This window comes from Tupaia chinensis, unplaced genomic scaffold (assembly GCF_000334495.1).
Source record: "Tupaia chinensis unplaced genomic scaffold, TupChi_1.0 Scaffold000211_1, whole genome shotgun sequence".
NCBI classification, from domain to species: Eukaryota; Metazoa; Chordata; class Mammalia; order Scandentia; family Tupaiidae; genus Tupaia; species Tupaia belangeri.
This window is the reverse complement of record NW_006159686.1, coordinates 355,571-379,840: the sequence shown is the minus strand read 5'-3', so window position 1 is coordinate 379,840 and position 24,270 is coordinate 355,571. Positions and strand designations below refer to the sequence as shown.

The 24,270-nt window shown below is 53.3% G+C and overlaps 1 protein-coding gene across 4 annotated transcripts in view; it reads right to left on the bottom strand.

Annotated features, from left to right (window-relative positions):
- The window catches only part of GOLGA3 (golgin A3), a 56,400-nt gene that overhangs the window by 28,969 nt on the left and 3,161 nt on the right, over positions 1-24,270 (bottom strand). For 2 of the 4 annotated variants that reach the window (XM_006147332.3, XM_006147333.3), the window contains exons 2-8: positions 18,310-18,619; positions 16,595-16,873; positions 12,898-13,010; positions 9,230-9,867; positions 8,497-8,608; positions 4,694-5,000; positions 941-1,143 (exon numbers count right to left, since the gene is read on the bottom strand). In XM_006147332.3, coding sequence (XP_006147394.1) covers positions 941-1,143; positions 4,694-5,000; positions 8,497-8,608; positions 9,230-9,867; positions 12,898-13,010; positions 16,595-16,873; positions 18,310-18,442 — 1,785 coding nt within the window. In that variant the 5' untranslated portion in view covers positions 18,443-18,619. Of the gene's footprint in view, positions 1-940; positions 1,144-4,693; positions 5,001-8,496; positions 8,609-9,229; positions 9,868-12,897; positions 13,011-16,594; positions 16,874-18,309; positions 18,620-24,270 lie in introns of those variants that run through there. The other 2 variants (XM_006147334.3, XM_014587397.2) reach the window with 2 other exon arrangements.

Below are 24,270 nucleotides of genomic sequence, written 5' to 3'. Positions count from 1 at the left end.
GCAGGGAGGGGGCAGGACAGCCCTGAGAGCGGGACCCAGGGCAGGGAGGGGGAAGGACAGCCCTGAGAGCGGGACCCAGGGCAGGGAGGGGGCAGGACAGCCCTGAGAGCGGGACCCAGGGCAGGGAGGGGGAAGGACAGCCCTGAGAGCGGGACCCAGGGCAGGGAGGGGGCAGGACAGCCCTGAGAGCGGGACCCAGGGCAGGGAGGGGGAAGGACAGCCCTGAGAGCGGGACCCAGGGCAGGGAGGGGGCAGGACAGCCCTGAGAGCCAGGCGTTTTTTTTTTTGTTTTTTTTTTTTTTCATTTGCCAGAGGGGCCTATGCAGTAACCAGAAAGAGAGACAGAGAGAGCACAACCCCTTTTCCTCCATCGCTCTCCCTCTCCATGATGTGGGGATGCAGCACACCATGCAGCCGCTGGTCCGGGACTCAGCCTTCACAGTGAGCCATGGGGCATCTAGCCGCCCCAGCCACCATACCATGGGCTGGCCCGAGACCCAGGTTTTAACTATGAAAGTTACCACTGGGAGGTACAGGACTCAGTACTTCAGGAACACGGAGGGGGTTCTAGAACTATAATGCTCGAGCAGACTCTGTAACCCTCCTGACTTAGATGGTCAGAGTGAGGCTCCTATGTGGGATGGGGCAGGAGTGGAGCAGGCAAGTGCTTAGCAGGCTTGGATCAACGGCTTATTTTCTCACTTTCTCTCCCTCTCTCCCCTCTCTGATGGACACACATGCCCTGTAGCAAATAAAAAATAGTAATAATAATGAATTAATAATTAAATAAATAGTTCTTAACCAAAAAAAGTATCTGTGAACTCTAAATGCAGAAAAATCTTTTTAACTTAGGGAAAAGGCATCAATCCCCATGGAGACCAAAGTGTGAGCGGCCAGGCCCTATGCCTCGATCACCCAGGAAGGGACCCCGGGGCCACACCTGGATGTGAGCCATCTCGCCTTGCAGCCTGACGCGGGCCTCCTGCGCCAGGGCGAGCTGCTGCTGGTACCACTGCCGGACACTCTGCAGAGACGCAATCTCCGCCTGGGACGCCTTCAGCCTGCCGGTCAGTGCGGTGCGCTCCAGTTGCACCTGCTGTAGCTGGCTCTGCAGGGCTGCCATCTGCTGCCGAAGGCCGTGCACTGAAGGCGAGAGGCACAGTCAGCTTGGGCCCTGCACAGGCAGGACCCCACAGTCTGTGTGGACACAGGACACAGACAGCAAGACACACGGTGCACCCTCCCTGATCGCTCCCCGAAGCTGGGCCTGTGAAGACCCTGTGAGCACTGCCTTCGTGGACGCAGTCTCCACTCCTGGGAATCAGGGCAAGGGGTCTGCGAGCCTCTGGCCACATTCCCATCGGCCCTCGATGCATAACCTGCTTTGTGCACGTTGTTATCAACACCAAATTTCATGCATGTTTTGATTTGGGACCATGGAGCTCTGGGCCCACAGCACCGTTCTGCAGCCACCACGCCAGAGCAAACCTCTGCCCCACCCCTCTTCTCCAGGAGGTGCAGCAGAGGGTCCTTGTGCTTCACACCAGTGTCTGCGCCACTTTAGGTAGAAAAATCACCCAGGAAAGCACCAACAATGTGAACACGGCAAGAAACAGCCACGAGGCCGCTCGCTCCTGCGAGCTGCAGTAAGAAGGCAAGCACCTCTGTGCTGCCTCACGGAGACGGGCATGTCAGGGAGCTCAGAGGGTCTTCTCTGCACACGTCTGTGAAAGACAGGAAGTACCGTGAAGACCGGCTCTGGGCTTGAGGGTAAATGTGAGCAAACTCAGCGGCAGAATCTGTGACACAGAGGGCGGGCGTGCCCGCCGATACTTCTGTGGGCATAGTTGCCACCCTGGCCCACCAGCCAGAGGAGCTTGGCCACAGGAGTCCAGCAACCTTGTGCAGACTCCCAGGTGAACGTGAGGTCAACTTCTAACGTCCACAGAGTAGGACAGAGGTAGGGCAAGGAGGGGAGACAGGAAGCCACAGACAACCAAACGGCAGAGCGAGTACAACTGGGGCTGGCTCCATGCCCGTAAAGGCAGCTAACCCCCACGCGGCTGACTAGGGAGTGGCCAGACCTGGGCGAGACCAGACGGTCTCTGTGGCCAGGCTGCAGGGCGGGCAGAAGTTCTAGCAAGTGCTCCATGCCCGTAAAGGCAGCTAACCCCCACGCGGCTGACTAGGGAGCGGCCAGACCTGGGCGAGCCTTTAGAGACGAGACGGTCTCTGTGCCCAGGCTGCAGGGCGGGCGGAAACTCCAGCAAGGCTCACCCTGCTGTCACCCTGCAGGCCGTGTGAGCGGAGGGAGGTCGAGTGTCAGCAGGGAAGGCCAGGGAGACTAGCTTACAAGTATGAGACGCAAGGTACTCCACCCCATGTCAGCACAAAAGCAGCACCCTGGGGAGGGACGTGGCGCTCCCTCGGAGAAAGCCAGTCCACCCGGTCCCTGCCTTCCACTTGCAGGCCTGTGCTTTTGTATTTTCTCAGCCCATTCATGCGCTTCCACTGGGGGTTCCACGTTCCTTTGCCTGGCAGGTCAGGGCAGTTGACTGTGCAGTTTGAGTCCTAGACCAAGTGGCTTAAGAAACACACAGACTGGGCTGGCAGGTGGCATGGTGGTTGAGGTGCTGGACTCACATGGCCGACTACGGTTCAAGTCCTGGGCCTGGCAGCTTTCCTTTCCACTCTCCCTCCCTCTCTACCTCTATCTCTCTCTCTCTCTCTCTCTCTCTCTCTGCCTCTCTCTGGTCAAATGGAAGAATAATAATAAAGTTAAATAATTAAAAAAAAAAAAAGGACCCGCACACAGACTGGTGCTGTATGTACTCAAAATCCCGACAAGATGGAGAAATGGAGAGGGACCTGCAGGGTGACCAGCCCTGTGCCTTCTCCCTGCCATCCCCAGTGATCACACACGCTCTCTAGGGAAGATAAACACAGAAAGAAACAATACTAGCCGACGTTTTAAAATGAAAATTACACCCCATATTTAAGGAATTATGTATCGAGGGCCAGAGCAGGTGGCATGGTGGTTAAGGGGCTGGATGTTCCCACGTGGCCGACCACAGTTTAAGTCCTGGACCTGGTTGGCTTGCTTTCTCTCACTTTCCTTCTCTGTGTATGTGTGTTTGTCTTTCTCTTTCTCTGGTTAAATTAAGATAAATGAATGAATAAATAAAATAAATAATCCTTTTAAAAAAAGAAAGAAAGAAACCATGTATCATCCTAAAAACACTTGCCAAAAAATTTTTCTTTAAATAATTATTTTGGGGCTGGAAGGTGGCATGGTGGTTAAGGGCACTGGACTCCCCCACATGTCCGTCCATGGCTCGAGTCCCAAACCTAGAGGCTTGCTTTCTCACTTTCCCTCTTTCTCTCCCTCTCCCTCTCTGGTCAAATTAAATAAATAAATAAAGTTAAGTGAAATAAATTTTTAAGAATTATTTTACTTAACTTTATTTATTTTCTTACATATTTTTAAAATTTGACCAGAGAAAGAGAGAGAGAGACAGAGAGAGAGATGGGACGTGAGGAAGCAAGCCACCAGGTCCGGGACTCGAACCATGGTTGACCACATGGGAGTCCAGTGCCCTTAGCCACACCACCTGCTGGTTTTGCCAAAAAGATGAATGGGATAGTTTCAGAGGGTCCACAACCCTTGATGGGAGATTCTGGAGGCCAGCTGTGTTCCGAGCTCACAGGGATGTGCCTTGGGAAGGTAAGGCAAGCACGCCAGTTGTCTGCAGCTGACGCAGGGGCACAGCACCTGCGTCCAGACGGCAAGGGGTCAGAGCTGAGCCCACGTCAAGGTCAGTCTGGGTTTGCTGCCCAGCAGCTGCTAGTCAGCACGACCCAGAGTAGCAGAGCTTTCCGGGCCTTAGACTGGGTACCGCGAAACGCTCTCAGAGGGTAACTACCACGACCTTACAGTCTCCTCCTTTGTTTCTTGGCAGCTCTTCTCTGATCAGTGTCACACAGAGCCTACCAAGGCAGGACGCCCCCTGCTCCTCCCTGCCATCATCACAGCCTCCTGTGGACTACCCTGCACTCCAGAGCGGCACCAAGGCCTGCCCGGGGCTCCAGGGGAACCCGTCCACACAGCCTGCCCAGGGCTCTAGGGGAACCTGTCCACACAGCCTGCCCGGGGCTCTGGGTGTGGGTCATCTGACATCCCTTAGGCTTTGTCCTGCTTCCTTCTCCTGCTCTGGGCGGGCAGGTTGGTGTCCATCGGTGCCCACAGGGCGCTGGACAATTGACCCTGGGACTGAGAAAGTGACACCTGGGGGAGCAGACAGTACGAGGACAGAGGCAGTCACGCTGCGGAGCCCCACACAGCCCGCCGTGCCTGACCAGCTGCCACGGCCCCCATGCTCCCCTATGGCTGAGCCCAATGTAAATCAAAACACTCGATCTAACACATCAGGGGATGGTTACTGACCGAGGACACAAGTGCTGTTGTTACAAGCTTTATAGAATCCACACATCTGGGACAGACAGGCAGCTCTACTCCTCACCGGACAGTAACCACGGATGCTCTCCTGGACACCCGGGCAGATGGTGCCAAGTCCCACGGGTTCAACGGGACTCACATGTCCGTCAGAAGAGCAGACGGCCACCGCCCATGTAAATGTGCACCCACCCCCACAGCCGCGAGACCCTGGCCCCTCAGGGATGGCACAGGCCTCACCTGTGCTGTCCTTGCTCAGAATGCTCTTCTGCATGTCCTCTACTTTAGCCACGAGTCTCCGGTACTGCTCCTCTGCTACCTGCAGGTCACTATTCGAAGATGCCAGGCTGGCGTTTTTGGCTTCGAGCATGTTCTGCAGGTCAGTCATGGCTTGCTCCAGATCCCAGCAAGACTGCTTCAGGGTGTCCACCTCCGAGCTGAGCGAGTCCTGCCTCTGCTGGCTGCTGCGGCTGAGCTCCACCTGTGCCTGCAGCCGTGTGCCCAGGGCAGCCAGCTGGGCTTGTAGCTCGGCCTTTTCCTTCAGTGCCTGCAAGACATCCAAACCACGATGACTGGGAAAACAAGCCACTTCCACCCAGTGCGCTGCAGGAGTGCTGAGACAAAACCCGGCACAGGACAGTGTCCAACAGGTGAAGCCCTGTGTTCTCAACTCACAGCCACTCTAGCATGGCAGTTACCCCACAGGAAGGTGTGTTTCTGGGACCAGCAGAGGGCGTAATGGTTCTATCACTGGACTCCCACGTAGTTGACTGGTTCGAGTCCCAGATCCAGAGGCTTAAAACTCATAGTGCACGTGTGCGTGGTGCCCTAAATTCCAAGAGAAGAATGGAGAAGGGACTGCAGCGTGGCCATCCCCGGGGGGCTGATTTCTCGCTTTCTGTCTCTCTCTCTCTGTCTCTGGCAAGCACACGTGCCCTATAGAAAATATCTCTCTAAAAAAAAGAAGACAACTTTCCTAGTAGGCCCAAGAGTCAGAAAGGAACAGGTGCATAGTCAGTGGGTCAGTGTGGGTTTCAGACCTAGCCACGACTACACAGGCAGCTCAAAATACTCAGCCACCCTCAAGGATGTTGAAAAACATACTGATTCAAGAAACGGAAAAGGATGTACGTGCACCTGCATGCACACAAAGAATACCAGATTTTTTGGGGGGTGGGGGAAGACGTTTTTGCTATAGGGCGCGTGCACTCACCAGAAAGAGACAGAGAGAAAGCGAGAAATCACCCCCCCAGGGGCGATGGCCACACCACAATCCCTTCTCCTCCATTCTCCTCTCAGGATCTTGGGCGCGCACACACACACACCCAGCATGAGTTTAAGCCACTGGGTCCAGGACTGGAACTGCAGTCGACCACATGGGAGTCCAGCGACATGGCCATTATGCTAACTGCAGTTCACAAGAATACCAGACATTTAAAGGGACCCCTAAGAGACAAAAGCGGTCAGATGCAGCACAGAGGAGATGGCAGAAAACACTTGCAGCTCAAGACTGCTGTGACAGGAGAGCCACCGCACACAGGACAGCCCTGTGTGGACACAGAACGCTATCCACAGGGCAGAGCAGAGGAGAGGCCCTGTGGCAGGGAGCAGCCCACAAGAACAAGCCCCAGCACACGCACTGGCTGTCCTTTAGCCCACTGCGTCCAGAGGCCTGTCCGGGGTTAGGTGCAGGAACAGAAAATCCACACATCACCATGCAGACAAGGCCTGCAATGGAGTCCAGTTCCCTGAGCAGATGCAGTGAGATTTATAGGAAGCACAGTTGACACTTCATGGAGATGAAAGACATGTCACATCCACACCCATCCTGGGTCCGATACAACCAACGCACACACTGGTGATCCCAGAGACAGGAGCACTCTGCGGAGTCAAAGGGAGCGGCGGTCCCAGCCTGTCTGTGGGACTGAGTGCACAGTTGAAACAGGCTGCACTTCATGTGACGGTCATCTTCTAAAGCCCTACACAAGCTGGGAACTGCATAAGACCTCCACAGCCATCAGTGTGTCCTGCCAGAAATGATTTCCATGGCGTCTGTGTCCGAGGCTGGCTTGGACAGGAGGTAGAGCGCACCTGAGGCTCCCCTGAGCAAGGTGCTCCTCTCGGCAGACCTGTAGTGCCCTGGCTGCCCCAGCCCTCGGGCTGCAGGTGCCTGTGTGTGCCTGCCCTCGTGCCCATGCCAGAATCACACCGTCGAGTGCCACTGAACTGCTTGTTCTAACTGCTGACAGAAACATAAAACTCTATGGGCTGGTCCTGTCCCCTTGTGGTTAAGAAAGCCAAATCCCACATGGTTGACAGCAGTTTGAATCTCAGCCCCAGAGACCTGAAAAACATACCGGGTATGTGTACATGCATGCACAGAGGCAGCAGGTGGCATAATGGTTAAGGTGCTGGACTCTCACATGGACAACTGTGGTTCAAGTCCTGGATTGGGGGCTTAAAATTCACACCAAATGTGTGTGCATGCATACCCAAAATCCCAAAGAAGAATGGAGAAGGGACTGCGACATGATCATCCTCCTTGGGGGGGTGACTTCTCACTTTCCCTCTCACTGTATCTGTCTCTCTAGTGAGTGCACACACTATTTAAAAAAAAAAAAAAAAAAGAAAGAAAGAAATCTAGTTATCTGCTGTCAGTAAATGTGCATTCAACAAAATGACAAAGGAAAGCTGAAAACTCAGAGGAAAAGATTTTCCAGGCCAATTCTAACTAGATGCAATGGAATTAGTAGAAAGAATGGAGCTCCCTGCAGAGAGGGTAGGACAGGGGCAGGTGTGAGAACTCTACCAGAAGAAGAATTTGTGTAGGGACTCAGGTAGCTAACATCCATGAAATACCCTGGACAAACCCTGACGGAGGGCCAGCTCCATTGTTAAGGCAGCTGGAATCCTACGTAGCCTACTGTGTAGCCCATGTCCCAAACCAGACAGCTTGGAAAGCCTGCCTGGTGTGCGTGTGTGCATGTCCACAACCCTGAAAGGAGAAATGGGGGCAGGGGGATTATGGCATGACCACATCCTATGGGGAGATGCTAGCTCCCTCTTCTTGTCTCTCCGGTGAGCACACATGCCCTCTGGCAAATTTCAAAACAAATGCCAGGCCAGCAGGTGGTGTGGTGGTTAAGGCACTGGATCCCACATGGCCGACTTCACGGTCTGAATCCCAGATCTGACGGCTTGAAACAGGCATGTGCACTTGTACACCCAAAACCCTGAGAAGGGAATGGAGGAGAAGAGACTGCAGCATGGCTATCCCTCCAGGGGATGATTTCTTACTTTCCCTCTCTCTCTCTCTCTATTTTTCTCTCTCTGGCAAGCACACATTCCCTAGGGTAAAGATCTAAAAAAATAACAAGGGACCAGCAGTTAGCGTAATGGCTACGTTGCTGTAGTCGACCGCAGTTCGAGTTCCGGACCCGGCAGCTTAAAACTCACGCTGGGCGTATGTGTGTGTGTGCCCAAGATCCTGAGAGGAGAATGGAGAAGGGATTGCGGCGTGGCCGTCCCCCCAGGCGGTGATTTCTCACTTTCTGTTCTTCTGTCTCTCTATCTGGCAAGCACATGCGCCTTATAGCAAAAAAAAAAAAAAAAAAAAAAAAAAACAAGGAACAAGTCCTGATGGAGATGTAAGCAGCCAACTTGGTCAGATAAGAGCAGTGAGCTCACGCCTCTCAGGCTGACAAATCAAATGAACTGCCAAGCCTTGGCTGACTGATGTGGCTCACTCTTAGAAACACTTGTAGGCGCGAGCACGTGGCGTGGTGGTTAGGGGCGCTAGACTCCCACATGGAGACCAGTTTGATTCTTGGACCTAGCGGCTTGCTTTCTCACTTTCTTTCTCTCTTTCTGCCTCTCTCTGGTGAATGCATGTGCACTATAGCAAGCAAAATAAAAATAAAAATAAAAATAATAATAATAATAAAAGTAAATACATAGTAATGTTTAAGAAAAAAAAAAAACACTTGTAAAACCCTAACCCGTAAAGGGGAATCACATTAAAATGTTAACTCGACACCCATTACCTGACTAGCCTCTAATGATAAAGCTTCCAGCTGTCCTTCAAGTCTCATTTTTTCTTTAAGAATCTGCAACATTTCATCCTGAGTCTCTGCAGTTGAGCTTCCCACGGACACGCTGGAAGGCAAAGGCATGGGTCAGTCTGGAACACGAGCGGCCAGGACTCACACCCCGATCCCACCCCCAACCTCAAACTCACCTACATTTTGAAAATAAAATTTAATTTATTATTAATTATTATTATTTTAAATTTACCTTAGGGCACATTTGCTCACCAGAAAGAGAGCGAGCAAGCAAGCCACCAGGTCTGGGACTTGAACCAGGGTCAGTGTGCTTTAACCACCATGCTACCTGCTGGCCCCAAAGTTGACCACCCTGGCTTAGGAGGCCAATGTCCCACCCATTAGGCCACTGGGTAATGGAAATGAACAGGAAGACTTGAGCAGAGAGCTGAGGCTTGCATGAATGTGGCCATGGGACACACATGCCAGCAATCAGGTACACGCAGTCGTCGCAGGGCTGAGCCGGCCAGGCGTCCTCGCCTTAAGAGACAGCTCTCTCTAACTACCGGGAGGCAGGGTGTTCCAGCACTGCACACGTTCCTGCAGGAGGACTGTGTGTAAATGGGTGTTAAAGTGAAGGTGGAGGCAGGAACCAGGGAAGAGTGCGTGGCCTGCTCAGGGCACACAGCAGCGGTCTGCAGGGCGGTGCCCGAGGCCGTGCCTTCCATCCTCCCACCTGCTGCAGACGCTGCCTCTCCGGCTCCGCACCTCTCCGTTGACCTCTGGCCCCTGGTCTTGGTGCTCAGCTGCAGCAGCCTGGAGCACATCCTTGATGGACGGGAACTGGCCCAGGGCCTCCGCAGCCATCTGCTGGCCATTGACCACATAGGAAGCTTCCTGTGAGCCCCCCGTGGCAGCAGGAACGCTGTGGGCCCCACGGGTGGAGATGCTGCTGTACGACGAGCTGTCACTCTCGTTCCCGTCGGCCTCAGACACGCTGTCTCCAGTCAGCGAAGCGTTCTCCAGACGGTCATCGGCCTCAGGAGACAGGCTGATCTCAGACACGACTGTGCCACTCCTGCTCTGCCTTAGGGCACCTGTGACCGGGTCAGTGGCCGGAACTTGTGCCCCAGAGTCCTCAGCTCTGTAATCAGCCAGAGACCGAATCTTGCTTGGTCCGGAACCTTTTCTCTCCTTAGGGTGAGCCAGGAGCCCTAAGCTGCCCACCTTAGGACCTCGAGGGACACTTGTGCGCAGGAAGGAATACTCTTTCGTAAGGGCCACGGCACTGGCCCTTGGTAAGCCTTCTGGATTGAACATGAGCTCAGGGTCAAGTGTGCTGAACAGTCTCATTTTTGTTGCAGGCTGAGTGGACTAAGAAGAAAAGAAAATACAAAAATTAAGCTTATAATTTATAAGCACATATATAGAGAGAGAAGAAGGAAAAGTGAGAAATCCCCTCTGGGAGGATGGGCAAGTTGCAATCCCTTCTCCTCCATCCTCCTGCTTTGGGGCACACATGCACACAGCTGGCGTGATCTCTAAGCTGCTGGGTCTGGGACTTGAACCACAGAGTTGGCCATGTGAGCTCCAATGCTTCAGCCTCCACACACCACCTATCTGCCTACAAGCAGCCATCTAAGAGCACACTCAGAAAGGCGGCCCCAGTTCTCATTCCTGGTATCCCAGGCTGCCCCTGTGCAGGGTGTAGCCAGGCTTCTGACCCTCAGCCATCTCAGCATCCAGGGCCACGCCCTCCTGACCGGCCCGACCACCCCTGGGCCCACAGCATAGCCTGTGATGAAGGCAGCCTGAAAACAAGCAGAGCAAGCCTCTTCTCAGTGCCCTTCCTTGACCATCTTTCCTGCTTATTCTCCTATGTTCATTTTTTTCAGAGAGATACAAAATATTCTCTTGTTTAAAAAAAATAGCCGCCAGAAACCAGTGGTGGTTAAGGCACTGGACACTCCCACATAGTCACCCACAGTTTGAGTCCCGAACCTGGTGGTTTGCTTTTTCACTTTCCCCCTCTTTCTCTGTCTTTGTCTCTCTCTGGTAAAATTAAAATAAATGAATAAATAAGCAAAATTAAATAATTCTTTTTTTTTTTTTAAGAAGTTTTTGCTACAGGGCGTTGAGTGCTCGCCTCAAAGACAAGAGACAGAGACAGAAAGCAAGAAATAACCCACTGGGGGGATGGCCACACCGCAATCCCTTCTCCTCCATTTTCCTCGGGATCTTGGGCACGCACACACACACATGCCCAGCGTGAGTTGAAGCCACGGGGTCCAGGACTCAAACCGTGGTCAACTACATGGGAGTCCAGCGACAAAGTGATTGCACGAACGTCTGGTCCCAAGATTAAATAAATCTTTAAAAAAAAATTAGTCCCAGGCAGATCCATGGCATGGTGACTGAAGTGGCTAGATCCCACAGACCCAACTGTGCAGTTTGACTCCCGTGGCTAGAGAAGCCTCTGCATGTGTGCGTGTGTGCCCTGAATCCTGACAGGTGCGAGAAGTGAAGAAGGGACTGGCAGGGACCACCCAGATATCAACGCAGACTGCGGTGGTAATGGTAAGACCCACTAGGATCAGAAAACAGCAGACAGGCGGGTGAAGCAGACGCAGCCCAGAAATAGGCCTGACAGATGCTGAACCACATGAGTCCGTGCCCCGACCTGTGGGGAAACAGACGACGCAATAAGCGACTCAGGGTAGCTGACCAGGGGCCAGCAGGCGGCGGAGCGATGACGTCGCCGGACTCCCACATGGCTAACCAGGGCTGGAGTCCCAGACCTAGTGGCTTGAAACTCACCCAGGGCACATGCATGTGTGTGCCCAACATCCTGGGCGGAGAGTGGAGAAGGGATTGCAGTGGAGCCATCTTCCCTGGGGGGTGATTTTTTACTTTCTCTGTTTCCATGTCCCTCTTTCTTTGGAAAGAACATGCACCCTAAGGCAAAAACCTCTACAAAAAAAAAAAAAGATACCTGACAGTGGGAACAGTAGGTGGTGTGGTGGTCAAGGCGCTGGACTCCCACACGGCTGACCGTGGCCTGAGTCCCAGACCTGGTGGCTTGCTCTCTCACTTTCCTTTTCTCTCTCTGTCTCTTTCTGGTGGATACATGTGCCCTATAACAAATTATATAATAATAAAAAGGATAAATAAAAGTAAATAATTCTGTAAAAAGAAGAGATAGCTGATCAGCCGGTCAGAGAGAAGCTATGCTCTCACCTCTCCTTCATCCAGTAACGTTTCAAATCAATTCGTTTTTGTTTTTGTTTGTTTTTTCTTTTTTTGAGATTTTTGCTATAGAGCACATGCACTCCCGGGAGACAGAGAGACAGAAAGTGAGAAATCACCACCCAAGGGCCATGGCCACACCGCAATCCTTTCTCCTCCATTCTCCTCTCAGGATCGTGGGCACACACGCACATGCGCCCAGTGTGAGATTTAAGCCACCTGGTCCAGGACTCGAACTGTGGTCGACTACATGGGAGTCCAGCAATATTGCCATTATGCCACCTGCTGGTCCCCTGATGGATTAGATGTAAATATTAAAAACAGGGCCAGCACGTACAGTGGTAGCTGGGACACTGGACTCCACGTGGCCAACCGTGGGTTCAAGTCCTGGACCTAGTGACTTGCTTTCTAACCCCTCCGCCCAATGACTACAACGAGTTAAAAAATGACAATAATAATAAATAAAATAAATATTTTTGAAAAATAAATATTAAAAACATAATCTTGGACCAGCAGGTGGAACAGTGGTAAAGGTGCTAGACCCCTACGTAAGCAACCGTGGCTCAAGTCCCAGATGCGGCTGCTCAAGACTCATGCCAAGCTTGCATGCCTATGTGCCCAAGGTCCCATGAGAATGGAGGACAGGAGATTGTGGTGTGGCCATCCCCCTGGGGGTGACTTCTCACTTTCTGTCTCTCTGGCGAGCACATGCGCCCTAATAGTAAAAATCTCTCTGAAAAAAAAAAAACAAAAAACAAAAAACATGACCTTCAAGTGTAAGAGGCCAGACGGGGGCAGAGTGAGTGGGGCGGCTGGGCCACTCGGCCACCTGCACAGCTCCGGTCCCACATGTGGCAGCTTGAAAACACAAAGGGCAAGTGTGCAAGATGCCAGGTCCTGAGAGGGTGACAGAGAAGGGACTGTGGTGTGGCCATCCCCCTGTGGATTAATCTCTCACTTCCCCCTCTGCCTAGCCTCTCTTTTTCCAACAGGAGGAAGCAGGACTGACAGCCATGAACCAGACTTGTGCTGGAACCCCCTCAGTGGCGGGAACCTCGGGAGGGCGCGGTCGGCAATCGCAAAGCCTCACTCGCCCGGCAGAGGAATGAGAGTGCCCAGGTCCCAGCGACTGCTGTGCACCGGCTGCTGAGGGCTCACCCTGTCCTGCTGCCGCTTCACCCGGTACTGTCTGAGCTGCTCCTCCAGCCTCTCCCGGGCTTGGAGTCGGACCTGCTCCTCCTTCTCCAGGGGCAACGAAGACTGGACGGAGCCTGTGGGGAGGAGAGGCCATTTAGGAACGCATAATAAAGTGCCAGGCAGGGCACAAAGAGCAGGTCAGGGGCAGCCTGTTGTTTGCACCCAATGACCAGTATGTTTTAGCTCCTCAACGACGTACTGTCGTTCAGTTTCAGAACCACATGTCCAGATGGGAAGAAAACCGTGAACCTCAGACACTGGGCACAGCCAACCCTCTGATCCAGCACTGGGTGTGTTCACGTGCGTGTGCTGCCCCCTAGGGGTACTCACAGGTAAAACAGGAGATGGCTAACTAGTGCCCTCTGATGACAAAGTAATGGATTTAAGTCGGTATCAGCGCTGAGTGTCCTGGGGCACAGGAACCCCCAACTCTCACTGAACTAGAACTCAGCTGATTTACAGAAAGCGCTCACAGCCTGGCTGTGAGGAGCATACAGAAAGCAGTCAGATGGAGTCACTCCGTTATGAGGTCACGTGACAACACACATTTATGCAGTCCTGTTTGGAGCTGTGATGTGATCCATAGCTGACTCCGATCAAGTCGCATTACGCCCAGCCCCATGTCACCAGGACCAGACTGAGGCAAGCAATGGTGCTCACAGGTCAGTACGTCTGACTCAGGGCTCCCTGCACAGAAGCTGGGCAGGCATCTCTGGGGACTGGGGACTGGCTACCTGAGTTTCCTGACACACGCGACTTCAGTCCAAGGGCCAAGCTACAGGACAAGAGGGGGAATGATGAATTTCTAGACAAAACCAGAATTTAAGATGTCTACAATCCAAACCTCTGATTTCAGGTACTTAGAGGGTGAATGGTGAGGGCAGAGCTGTTACATCTGCAAACCCAGGACCACCCGCTTTCCTAGCGGGGTCTGAAGCCTCAGACATGCCCGCAGGAGGCTGGACAGCCTGGACACTGACCAGCGGAGACGAACAGGCTCATCAGACCCACAATGCAGCTCTGTGGCTGGGGCCACAGGGAGGCCAAGCAGAATGGCCAGCCCAAGGCTGGCCTGGACAGCACAGGAGACAGCCTGCGAGCCAGAGGCGGGAGTACGTGCTCAGTCCCAGCTGGGGCCAGGCAGCCGGACGGTCTGCTAATGAGAACAAAACCCCCTTTCCATAAGCTGGTGTGTACGTAACTCTTTAGACAGGGCTTCTGAGGTAAGCAGCTGTTTTAAAGGATGACTCAGGTCTGAGCCGTCACCAGGGATTTCACAGGAACTCACCCTTTGTTGTTACTAATGTATGTATTTTTGGGTTTTATTTTTGTAAGCACAGGAAGACAGAGAAAGTGAGAAATCACCACCCTGGGGGATGGCCACACAGCAACCCCTTCTCCTCAGTCTCCTCTCAGGACTTTGGGCGTGTGCACCCACATGCACCCCACGTGACTTTCCAGCCACCTGGCCCAGGACTCAAACTGCCATCAGCCATGTGGGGTCTAATACCTTCAACACCACGCCACCTGCTGGCTCCCACTTTGTGCCTTTCATCACTGGAGATCTCTCTAGTACTTTTCACAAGGTGAGTGGTCAGAGAGCGAGACTATCTGAGTAGCACACTGAGGGGCCTGCGGCCAGCAGAGCGTCGGTGTCAGGGCAAACCCTGACACCTGGCGACAAGCGGCGCTAGACAGGGCCTCAGTCCGAAGCCGGTGAGCTGCTGCCCCCTCGTAGAAGGCACCATCTCCAGTGCTGTTGCAATGGGCACCTGGGCCAGGGCTCACAAATCCCTGTGACCAGGAAGCTGGACTCTCACACAACCTCTCCTGACTCAATGTTGGCAAGGCAGCAGGTGGTGTGGTGGTAAGGTGCCCGACTCCCATATGGCCGACTGCGCTTCGAGTTCCGGACCTAAAGGCTTGCTTTTTCTCTCTCTCTAGATCTGGTCAAACTGATGAATAAGAAGAAGAAATAAAATTAAATTAATAATTCACAAAAAATTATCTAATAAAAAATGTTGGCAAGGTCTATTATAATTTCAGACATGATGTGGCCCTAATAAAGTGCCACCTCTGAAGGAAAAGGTGAGCGACTCAAAAGAAATACGAGCCAGACAAATGAGCAGTTCATAGGAGAGAAGGCCCAGGTGGCCAATAGGCAGAGCCCAGAGACCAGCAGATGACGTAATGGTGGCTATGGCACTGGACTCCCCACATAGCTGACCGCGGTTCAAGTCCCAGAGCTGGCAGGTTAAAACACACCAGGAGGGACCAGCAGTTAGCTGGTTAGCGTAATGACTATGTCGCCGGACTTCCACGTAGTTGACCTCGGTTTGTGTCCCGGACCCGGTGGCTTAAATTCACGCCGGGCACGTGTGCGTGCGTGCCCAAGATCCCGAGAGGAGAATGGAGAAGGGATTGTGGCGTGGCCATCCCCCCTGGGGGGTGATTTCTTGCTTTCTATCTCTCTCTCTCTCTCTCTCTGTCTAGCGAGTGCACACGCCCTATAGCAAAAACCTCTAAAAAAAAAACAAACAAAAAAAACACCAGGCATGTGTGTGTGCATGTCCAAAATACCAATAGGAGTGAAGAAGGGGGCACAGCCTGGCCCTGGCCATCCCCCAGGGGTGATTTTTTGCTGTCTTTCTGGTGAGCGTATGCACCCTATAACAAAAAACATATATGTATCTCTATTAAAAAAAAAGATGGCCACACGCTACGTAACTGCGGTAATAGTGAGGCATCCTGTCACGCCCATCAGACAGTAAACGGGAGTCTGCATGCTGGAGGGCGGTGGGGACCCATATCTTCCCAGGTCCTTTGGTAGCGTGGCACCATGGCCATGTGGGAGGGCACTAAAAACCTGCCCTTGCTCATCTATCTTAGCCAAAACCGAGGCCACTGCGTGCTGCCATGATTGCATCTGTGTCCGAGGCCAGGCCCCTGCCCCACATGCCAGGCACCCTCATGTGGTCGTGGTACCACGTCAGCTGAGGAGGAGGACAAGCCAAAGGGCAATGGCTGTAAGAGTGAACCAAGAGCTGTCCCAGGTGGACAAGAGCAACCTCCCCGTGATAAAGCCACATGGGGACATGTCAACATGGGAGTAACACAACCACATCTCTTAAAAAACAATGCCCAAAACCCAGGAATGCTTGTGGAGGCCTGTAAAGGATTCACTGAGAACATGGCTTCCTTGAGGGCAGTAATGAGGGACTGAGGTGGGATGAGAGGGTACAACAGCCAGATGACAGTCCTCGTCACACACAACCACACAACGTGTTGTATGAGGCACTGCAGGATTAGAGGCTGCCAGGACTCACGGACCAGTGTTTGACTTGGTCACCTTTGAGTTCTCTATTTTGTTAGGGCTGCGAGTGTGACTGTCTCCAGTCTGACCTGCCTGCCTGCTGACCACCTGGGTGACAAAGGACATGCAAGTCGGCCCTTTGGCACTGCAGTGTCGGATACAGAGAAATTTCAACATCCAGGTGTTTCTCTTTCAAATAAAGCCCTCTCACTGAACGCACAACCCAAGACAAGATGGTGCATGGCAAAAGGACGTGACTGCTCAGATGTGGGCAGTCGGGCGTCTGCTCTGAGTAGCACTGGCACAGGAGGAGGGTGGGAGGAGCCGGCCGAAACAGATGCTTACACAGTTGTGTTTCTTGCATAGGAAGACTGCGTCTGAGAGACTGCAAAGCTTCTTTTCTAACACTGCCCTCAGCACTAGTTCCCTGAGACTTCCTTAGGTTGTCATGGAAACCAGCCACACCTGGAGAGGCATCAGGACCCACTGGGCTTGTGGCGGGGTCAAGAGACAACGGAGAGTCAGGGCACTGTGGTGCGGGCCCGTTCAGGCGGAGGACCCTCTGGTCAGGTCCCTCCAGGCTTTCTCCTTCACCGGCAGCTCTGTTCACCTCAACACTGGCACCTGGAACGAGAGAGCACGCTGAGCCACTGTGGTTCCCACAAGAGCAAGGTGCTTTTCAGACACACAGGTAAGCAGGAGGGAAGAGCCTCTGCGTGTGTCAGCATGAGCACGCCCACACCGTACGCGTCTGTCCTCTGCAGAGGGACGGCCACACGCTGCCTTCCCTGCCTAACAGCTTCACTGTACAGCCTCGTCCTCACACCGTGGCTGCAGAGCTTTGGCACAACTTCTTCCTCATTTAAATGAAACCAGTAAGGAATCTTAGGAAAGTCTATTATAAAATATCAAAAGAAAGCAAAAGCTTAAAAAGTGACTACCCACCCCCGTGACGTCAGCACCCTAACCCTCCGATCTACAAGAGACGGAGGCCGAGATGACTGAGGGGCACGCTACGGGGAATAGGCTCGGAGCCTGAGGCCTGGCCTCCGTGCTGCTGCCACCCGTCTGGCAGCAAGGCAGCACTAGTCAGCAAAGCCGGCATTTCCGGTGAACTAGAGTGCAGTTCCCGGCAGCAGACTGGTACACGCGTGCTCTCCAACGGGAGCACACACTGCATGGATACCTTGTGACCAGGAAGGGCCGTGGGAACCAGCCGAGTAATCCACTCTTCACTTTCAGGTATGCCCAGTCCAGCACCTGACATAAAACATGATTCAAGGGACCAGCAGCTGGCGGAGGGGTTACGTTGCTGGACTCCCACGTGGTCAGCCGCAGTTTGAGTCCCAGACCCGATGGCTTTAAAATCACAAGTGTACGCATGCGTGCCCAAGATCCCAGGAGGATAATGGAAGAGAGGGGAGTGCACTGTGGCCATCCCCCTGGGGGGTGATTTCTCTCTCTCTCTCTCTCTCTCTGGTGAGCACATGTGCCCTAAGGCAAAAATCTCTTTAAAAAATTGACTCAGGACCCGCAGGTGGCGTAGTGGGTAAGGGCACTGGACTCCCATGTGGCTGACTGTAACTTGAGGTTTGGACCTGGCAGCTTGCTTTCTCACTTTCTCTCTCTCTCCTCTCTCTCACTCTGTCCCTCTCTAGTCAAATTCGAATAAATAAATAAAGTTGAAATAATTCATTTAAAAAAAGTGATTCAGTTATCTTTACATCTCTAATAGACCATTTCGGAACTCCGGTTTTTAAGTTTTTCGTGGCCAGCCAGCTGGAAGGTAGGGTTTTAGGCAGGGAATAGTAATGTGTCCGCAACGACCCATAGAAGCCTTCAGAGGAAACGACACTGCAGCTGTCCCACTCAAGCACACACACCTGGGCAGCTCCCACCACACGAATGACGTGTAACCCGAAGTTGGCACCAACTGAGAAAACGCACTCCGAGTGCATGAAAAGGTCACGTGAGGTCCCGACAGCACTGTCTGCCTCCAAAACACAGGCTGGCCGCGTCCTCCTGGTCAACGGCAAGATGTGTGCCGCAGAGCAACTTACACTGTGCTTCGTCCTGTTGGTCAGGGGGCGCCAGGGAGCCCGGGGGGTCCGGGAGGGCCTCGGGGCAAGCTGAGGGGCCACCGCTGGACCTGCCCACCAAGAGGCCATCGTGCTCTGCCAACGCCCCATCCATGGTCCGGACAGCACAGGCTGAGCTGACACCGAGGGGCGACAAGTGCGCAGCGGGGTCGTCCGGGTTCCGCCATCAGCAACAGCCTAGAGGTCCTGGAAAGGACCCCACTCTACTTCCCATTTTCAGAAGACTGAAAGATGCACAAACAGCTTAGAGTCAAACCAACTGAGACGACACCTGCGAGAAGAGAAAGAAAAAAGGTATCATGAAACTTCACTGCAAGATTTCGAGTACAATTCCAAGTGGACGTTCGGCTCCCAGCTTAGACTTGTACAGGAGCAAATGCAACTCACTCACCTGACACCTAGTCACTGAGCACCCACAGCCCTGGGTGGCAAGGACCAAGGGCTGAGCTAGCGCCCTGGGCCCTGCGTGGAGGTGCTCAGGTGCACACGTGCGGCTGGATGGCACTCGGCCAGGGCCGATGCTGCAGTCCACACAAGTGGCGACTGAGGGACGGTGCTTTAAGTTCTGCTTAAATGTAACTGATTTAACTTTCAACAGACAGGTACAGCCAGGGGCTTCTATGTTGGGACTCGAGGCCTCGCAGGCACAGGCAGCTCCCTCCTGGGGCACCCGGAGAGACCATGCTCAAGAACGTGCGCCTGCCAGCCCGCTTAGACCTAGAGGCAGCAAAGCACCAAGCGCGGTGGACACGGGACTAGACAGGACGCCAGGGAGGGTGGGCTGCAGGGCGAGGGCAGAGAGGCAGCTCTCCTGGAACGAGGGCTTAAAAGTACCTCCATGCAGGTGACTGCTCCCATCTTGGCTGCTCACCAGAGGGAAGGAAGATGAGAAACAGCACCCCCAGTGTGGTGTGTTGACACCATAATTCTTTTTCCTACATTTCTCTTTCTCAGCGGGATTCTGGGCATGCACACATACATGCTATGTGTTCATTTTTCTGGAGGGCACACACCCCACCTGAGAAGGGTCACCCCACAACCCCTTCTCCTCCACTTCTCCCTCCTCTCATGGTGCTGGGCATGCAAGCACATGGCCTGTTTCTCACTGCCAAGTCCAGGACTTGGACTGTGCAGTCAGCCATGCTGGATCCAGACACTTTAATCACCATGCCACCAGCTTCCCCCCACCCAAGTGTGTGTTTCAAGCTGCCAAGGCTGGAACTGGAATTGTGGTCAGTCACATGGGCTCTGGCTCCCCTAACCACGAGGTTACAAGGCCACCCCATGAAATGAGCTATCTTTTAACGTATCCTAGTAGACTAAGTACGAAGGAGCAAAACTTTGCCCAAAGCTTGACAATTGGCCACCGACTGTGAATTGTACTATTAACTTGTGTTCTCAAAAGATACTAGTATGAGCTGCTAATCGTTCAGCACAAATGTTGGCACAGATTTTCTTAAAATGAGTGCCAGGTCCAGCTCAGTGGAACAGGAAGTAACAGAGGGGAAGCCCCACAGTCAGCCTCAAGTTTGGATCCCACATCTACTTAGAGACATGCCAGGCGCACACATGCACCAAGACGCTGAAGAGCTAGAGGGCTTGGCAACAGAACCCCAGTGTGACAAGGCCCTGTCAGGGGTACCTGCCTGCCTGTCTTTCTCATGAATAAAAATAAATAAACTTTAAGGGTTCGTAGTATCCTATGTTTTATCTTTAATGTGTTCCATGACTTAAGAAACTTACATAACCTTCACCTCCAGATAAAAACCCCACGCAGCAACGACAAGCAGGAGGCCTACACAGGTGATCTTCATGAGGATGTGCAGTGTGCCTGTAGCCTCAGGAGCATTTGCTTTACCTGCTCCCACCCCTGCTCACTCATCAGAGGGTACCGATGGTGAGTGCAACCCAGTCTACTGACGGTCGCTGACCAATACAGGAGCGTCCCCTGCAGACCTACCGTGACTGTAATAATCCACGTATTCCTCTCTGCTGCCTTGTACCCAACAGGCCAGAGACATTACCAGCTAATAACCGAGCTGGTAAGAACAGTAAAGGGAGGCAAGCAGGTGGCATGGAGGTTAAGGCACTAGATCCCACATGGCAAGCTTCACAGTTCAAATCCTATCTTAATTATCACACCATGTATAGGTGCATCCCAAATCCCCCGAGCACTGAGGAGAAAAAGGGACTGTGGCAGGACCATCCCGTATGGGCAATCTCTCACCTTCCCTCTTCCTCTCTGAGGTACATGCCCTACAGCAAAAACTAAAACAAAACAGTAATGTATGCTAGTTTACACAAAACTCACATTAAGGCTTTGTAGGTAGAAGTACTAGTGGGGACACGTGTGAAAACACCAGTAACTACAAATCCAACGTAATCAGAAAAGTCACCGTAAGCAAAGGATGCCGGGAGCCACGGAGCCACAGAGCCAGGCACGTGGAAGTATCTGGAGACTGAAACTGTCTGAGCAGCAGAGATGAAGGAAGTGACTGAGCCTGCAAGATGGCCTGTGTGCAACAAGCTCCCGTCCTCACCTGTCTCTGAGATGGGTAACGTCTTTCACCCTGAAGATGCCGTCCAGGAGAGGAGGTGGAGCAAGGGAAGAAGGGGAGCTACACGCTTATCCTTACACATTCCTCGCCCTGTGCAGCAGTCCCACCTGAGGAAACCGCTGACAGCCACCAAGCCTGCAGCCCAGCTCCAACCCTGACACTCCCGAGAACAGTGAGGAGTGGTGAGCCAGCCACGGCAGGGCCTGACACTACAGACGAGGAACATCAGCATGGTGGCCCAGGTGGCCTATTGTCACAGGCTTGCCACTTCACGGACAGGCACGGAGCTGTAAACACAGCGGGATGTGGGATCCACTACGGCCCAGACACAGCGTGTATTAGTCGTCCTGACCAGGTGCTCAGGAGACATGTGTGCTCTGCCTCAAATCCTGCTACCTCTGCCTTCTGGGAATGGGGCGGATGGTGTCTACCTCACCGCATTCCCACAGCGCCCAGTGCCTGTGTATGTCGGATGGAAGCAGAAGCCATCTCCTTGGCTGAGAATGCCCTTCTTCCCTGACACCCAGACAGATCTCGGCCGTCCTTCCATGTCTCTATCAGGCTGTGCCTCTGAAGTCTCTTCTCCCATCGCTACCCCAACATGTGCCCTCCGCACAGCGGCTGCGTGTGTCTGCAGCTGCCCCGGTGCACCCTCAGACTCCTGGAAGCAGAAACTATCTCCCAGGCCCATCTCCCCACCACGTTGGACACCCCCACTCATCATAGCGCTCAGCCCAGGTTACTGAGTCAATCTTTGCTTCTGCCAAGTTCCACCCGCAACAACCAAGCTAGGAGCTTGAAAACAAAGTGATAAAGTACTTGGGTCTTTGTGCACAAACACTGCCATTTCAAATCAGAAACTCCACTTATCCAACGAGAGTACTTGGGAGGTCAGTTCCAAACATGGACAAAGAAGTCCCCTGGGTAAGCTAGGCCGCCCGAACAGGAAGGAAGAGGAGGACGACAGTAGGTCCAGACTTGGCTGCCGAAGACAGGCCGTGCACAGGAGACCGCGTCAGAGGCAGGCAGTGACCATGCCAAACCCTCAGTCCATCGGGGAAGAGAAATGTTAGCCAACAATGTTCCAGTTCCACGGATAAGGGCGTGCCACATATGGCACAAACGCCTCACGCTCACCTGAGCCTGAGGCCAGCACACGTTAGGCTCATTTAACCCCCTCATTCTGATGTCTGGCTAGACAAGAGACCTTCTGATTCCCAAGCAGCCCTGGCCCTACCCCAACGGGATGGTGCAGCCCTTCACGACATGACACACATGACAGTGACGTGCCCGTTTAGGCTCTCCCCAAGTCAGACCAGAGACAGAACTCACCGGCTGTGCCAGAAGCAGGGGCAACAGCGGCACCCGAGTTCTGCCTACCCTCACCTCACTTGCATTTCAGCCCTCCGTGACTGCAGGTCACTGACAAGGCACATGTCTGAGCCACAAGGGCAGACAGCTGGGGTGACTAGAAACATGCTCCTGTTCTGTGACTGTGTTTAACAGAGAGGTCTGTCTCATTACAGCACGGTTTTTGACCATTTGTTTCTTAGAGAAAAGAGACAACACAAAGCTATTTAGGACTCTGCAAGGAACCAGTCACTCCAGGCCGCCCATTTGACCTCAGGAAACTGGTACTGAGAAGCCACCATGCCAGCACCTACAGGGCTTCCAGCTCCTCCCATCCAGGAATCTGGTGTATAGTAACTGCTCAATTAACCCGGCAATTAGGGAAATAGAGGATAGCCCAGATAAAGCAGGACTTTCTAAACAAGATGGCATCTACCAGAGGTCAGACTGGTAACCAAAAGTAGAAAGGCCTATACACTGAGCGAGGACCCAGGGCGGGCCTCAGATCACTGCACAGCAGACGTAGGAGCCTAGATGTGGGTTGGACATTCTCTCGTGATGCCCCCGCCACTAAGCCCTGAGATCTTGGGGCATATTTCTTAACCAATCAGCCCACTGCCTCTCAGTAAAATAATGAAGAAGAATACAAAAATATTCCAGGATTAAAGACAGTAAGGCACAGGGTCTGTCTCACACCCTCAATAAATAGCAGCAATCATTGCTGTTCTTGTCCTTCCACTACTGCTTGTCAAACTTCATAGGTAAAAGCTGGCTGAAGATACTCTCACATAAGGGAGCCAGCAGTTAGCGTAATGGCTATGTCGCTGGACTCCCACGTAGTCGACCGCGGTTCGTGTCCCAGACCCGGTGGTTTAAAACTCACGCCAGGCGTGTGTGCATGCATGCCCAAGATCCTGAGAGGAGAATGGAGGTCCCCTCTGGGGGGTATCCTGAGAGGAGAATGGAGGTCCCCTCTGGGGGGTGATTTCTCGCTTTCTGTCTCTCTGTCTCTGTCTGGCGAGCGCATGCGCCCTACAGCAAAAACCTCTCAAAAAAAAAAAAAAAGATACTCTCATGTAAGAAAGCACATTTGTTACGGCAACTGGCAAGAAAATAAAACCCTACTTTTGACTCTAAGGGATGTCGGATGACTTCTATTTCCTATTCCTGCCATTCAAGATACACGCAACTGAGAGCTATTAATGGGCTATACAGGGTTACCTTCACGATTTTAATGGGACAATTACAAAAACAAACAAAATATGAGTCACCTGCACATAGCTTACAAGGGCCCACCCATAAAACCCAAACCTCTCACAGGGAGGGAAAGCTCGTATAACATGCAATCTGGCCCGCCCACAGCTGCACCTTCACCCCCACCTATTCCTCCTTTTTCACCCTCTTCCTAAGAACATCCAACTCTTTCTGCTCATTCTGCCTGAACCTCTTCTCCCACAGCTGCGTGTGCCCAGCTTCAAGTCAGCGGCCTGGGCACAAACACCATCTTCCCACAGGCCTCGCCACACCCTGGAGAAGCTAGCCCGCCCAATCACATCCAATACTCTCCGGAGTGGCCCAGTCTGCGATCTGCGTCCGTGTACTGGAAGGTGATTTCAGGGAGGGCAGGCCCTGACCGACTTCACTGTCGCATGACGGCACTCCGTGACACTGGGCAGTGAAGGTTCAGCTCCCCAGGCTCACGCTGGGGCAAGGCTCGGCCCGCTCGGCTTCTCTGAGCACCCGCCAGCGGCGAGAGCGCTAGGAGAGCACTAGGAGCCCCGGCTGCCCTCGACCCCGACCCTCTGCAAAGCTCGTCCTCGGCCGCAAAATACGGGCCTGAAGCACACACCCTGCCAGCCTCTCCCGGGCAAAGCGCGCCCACCAGGACAGACCGGCGTCCAGGGGCCCCGGCCTCAGCACCTGCCAGGCCCGCTCCGCTACAGCTGAGCCGCCAGGCCCGAGCGCCCCCGCCCAGACGGAAACGCCGTGGCAGAAAAGGCGCTCGCGCCCGCCC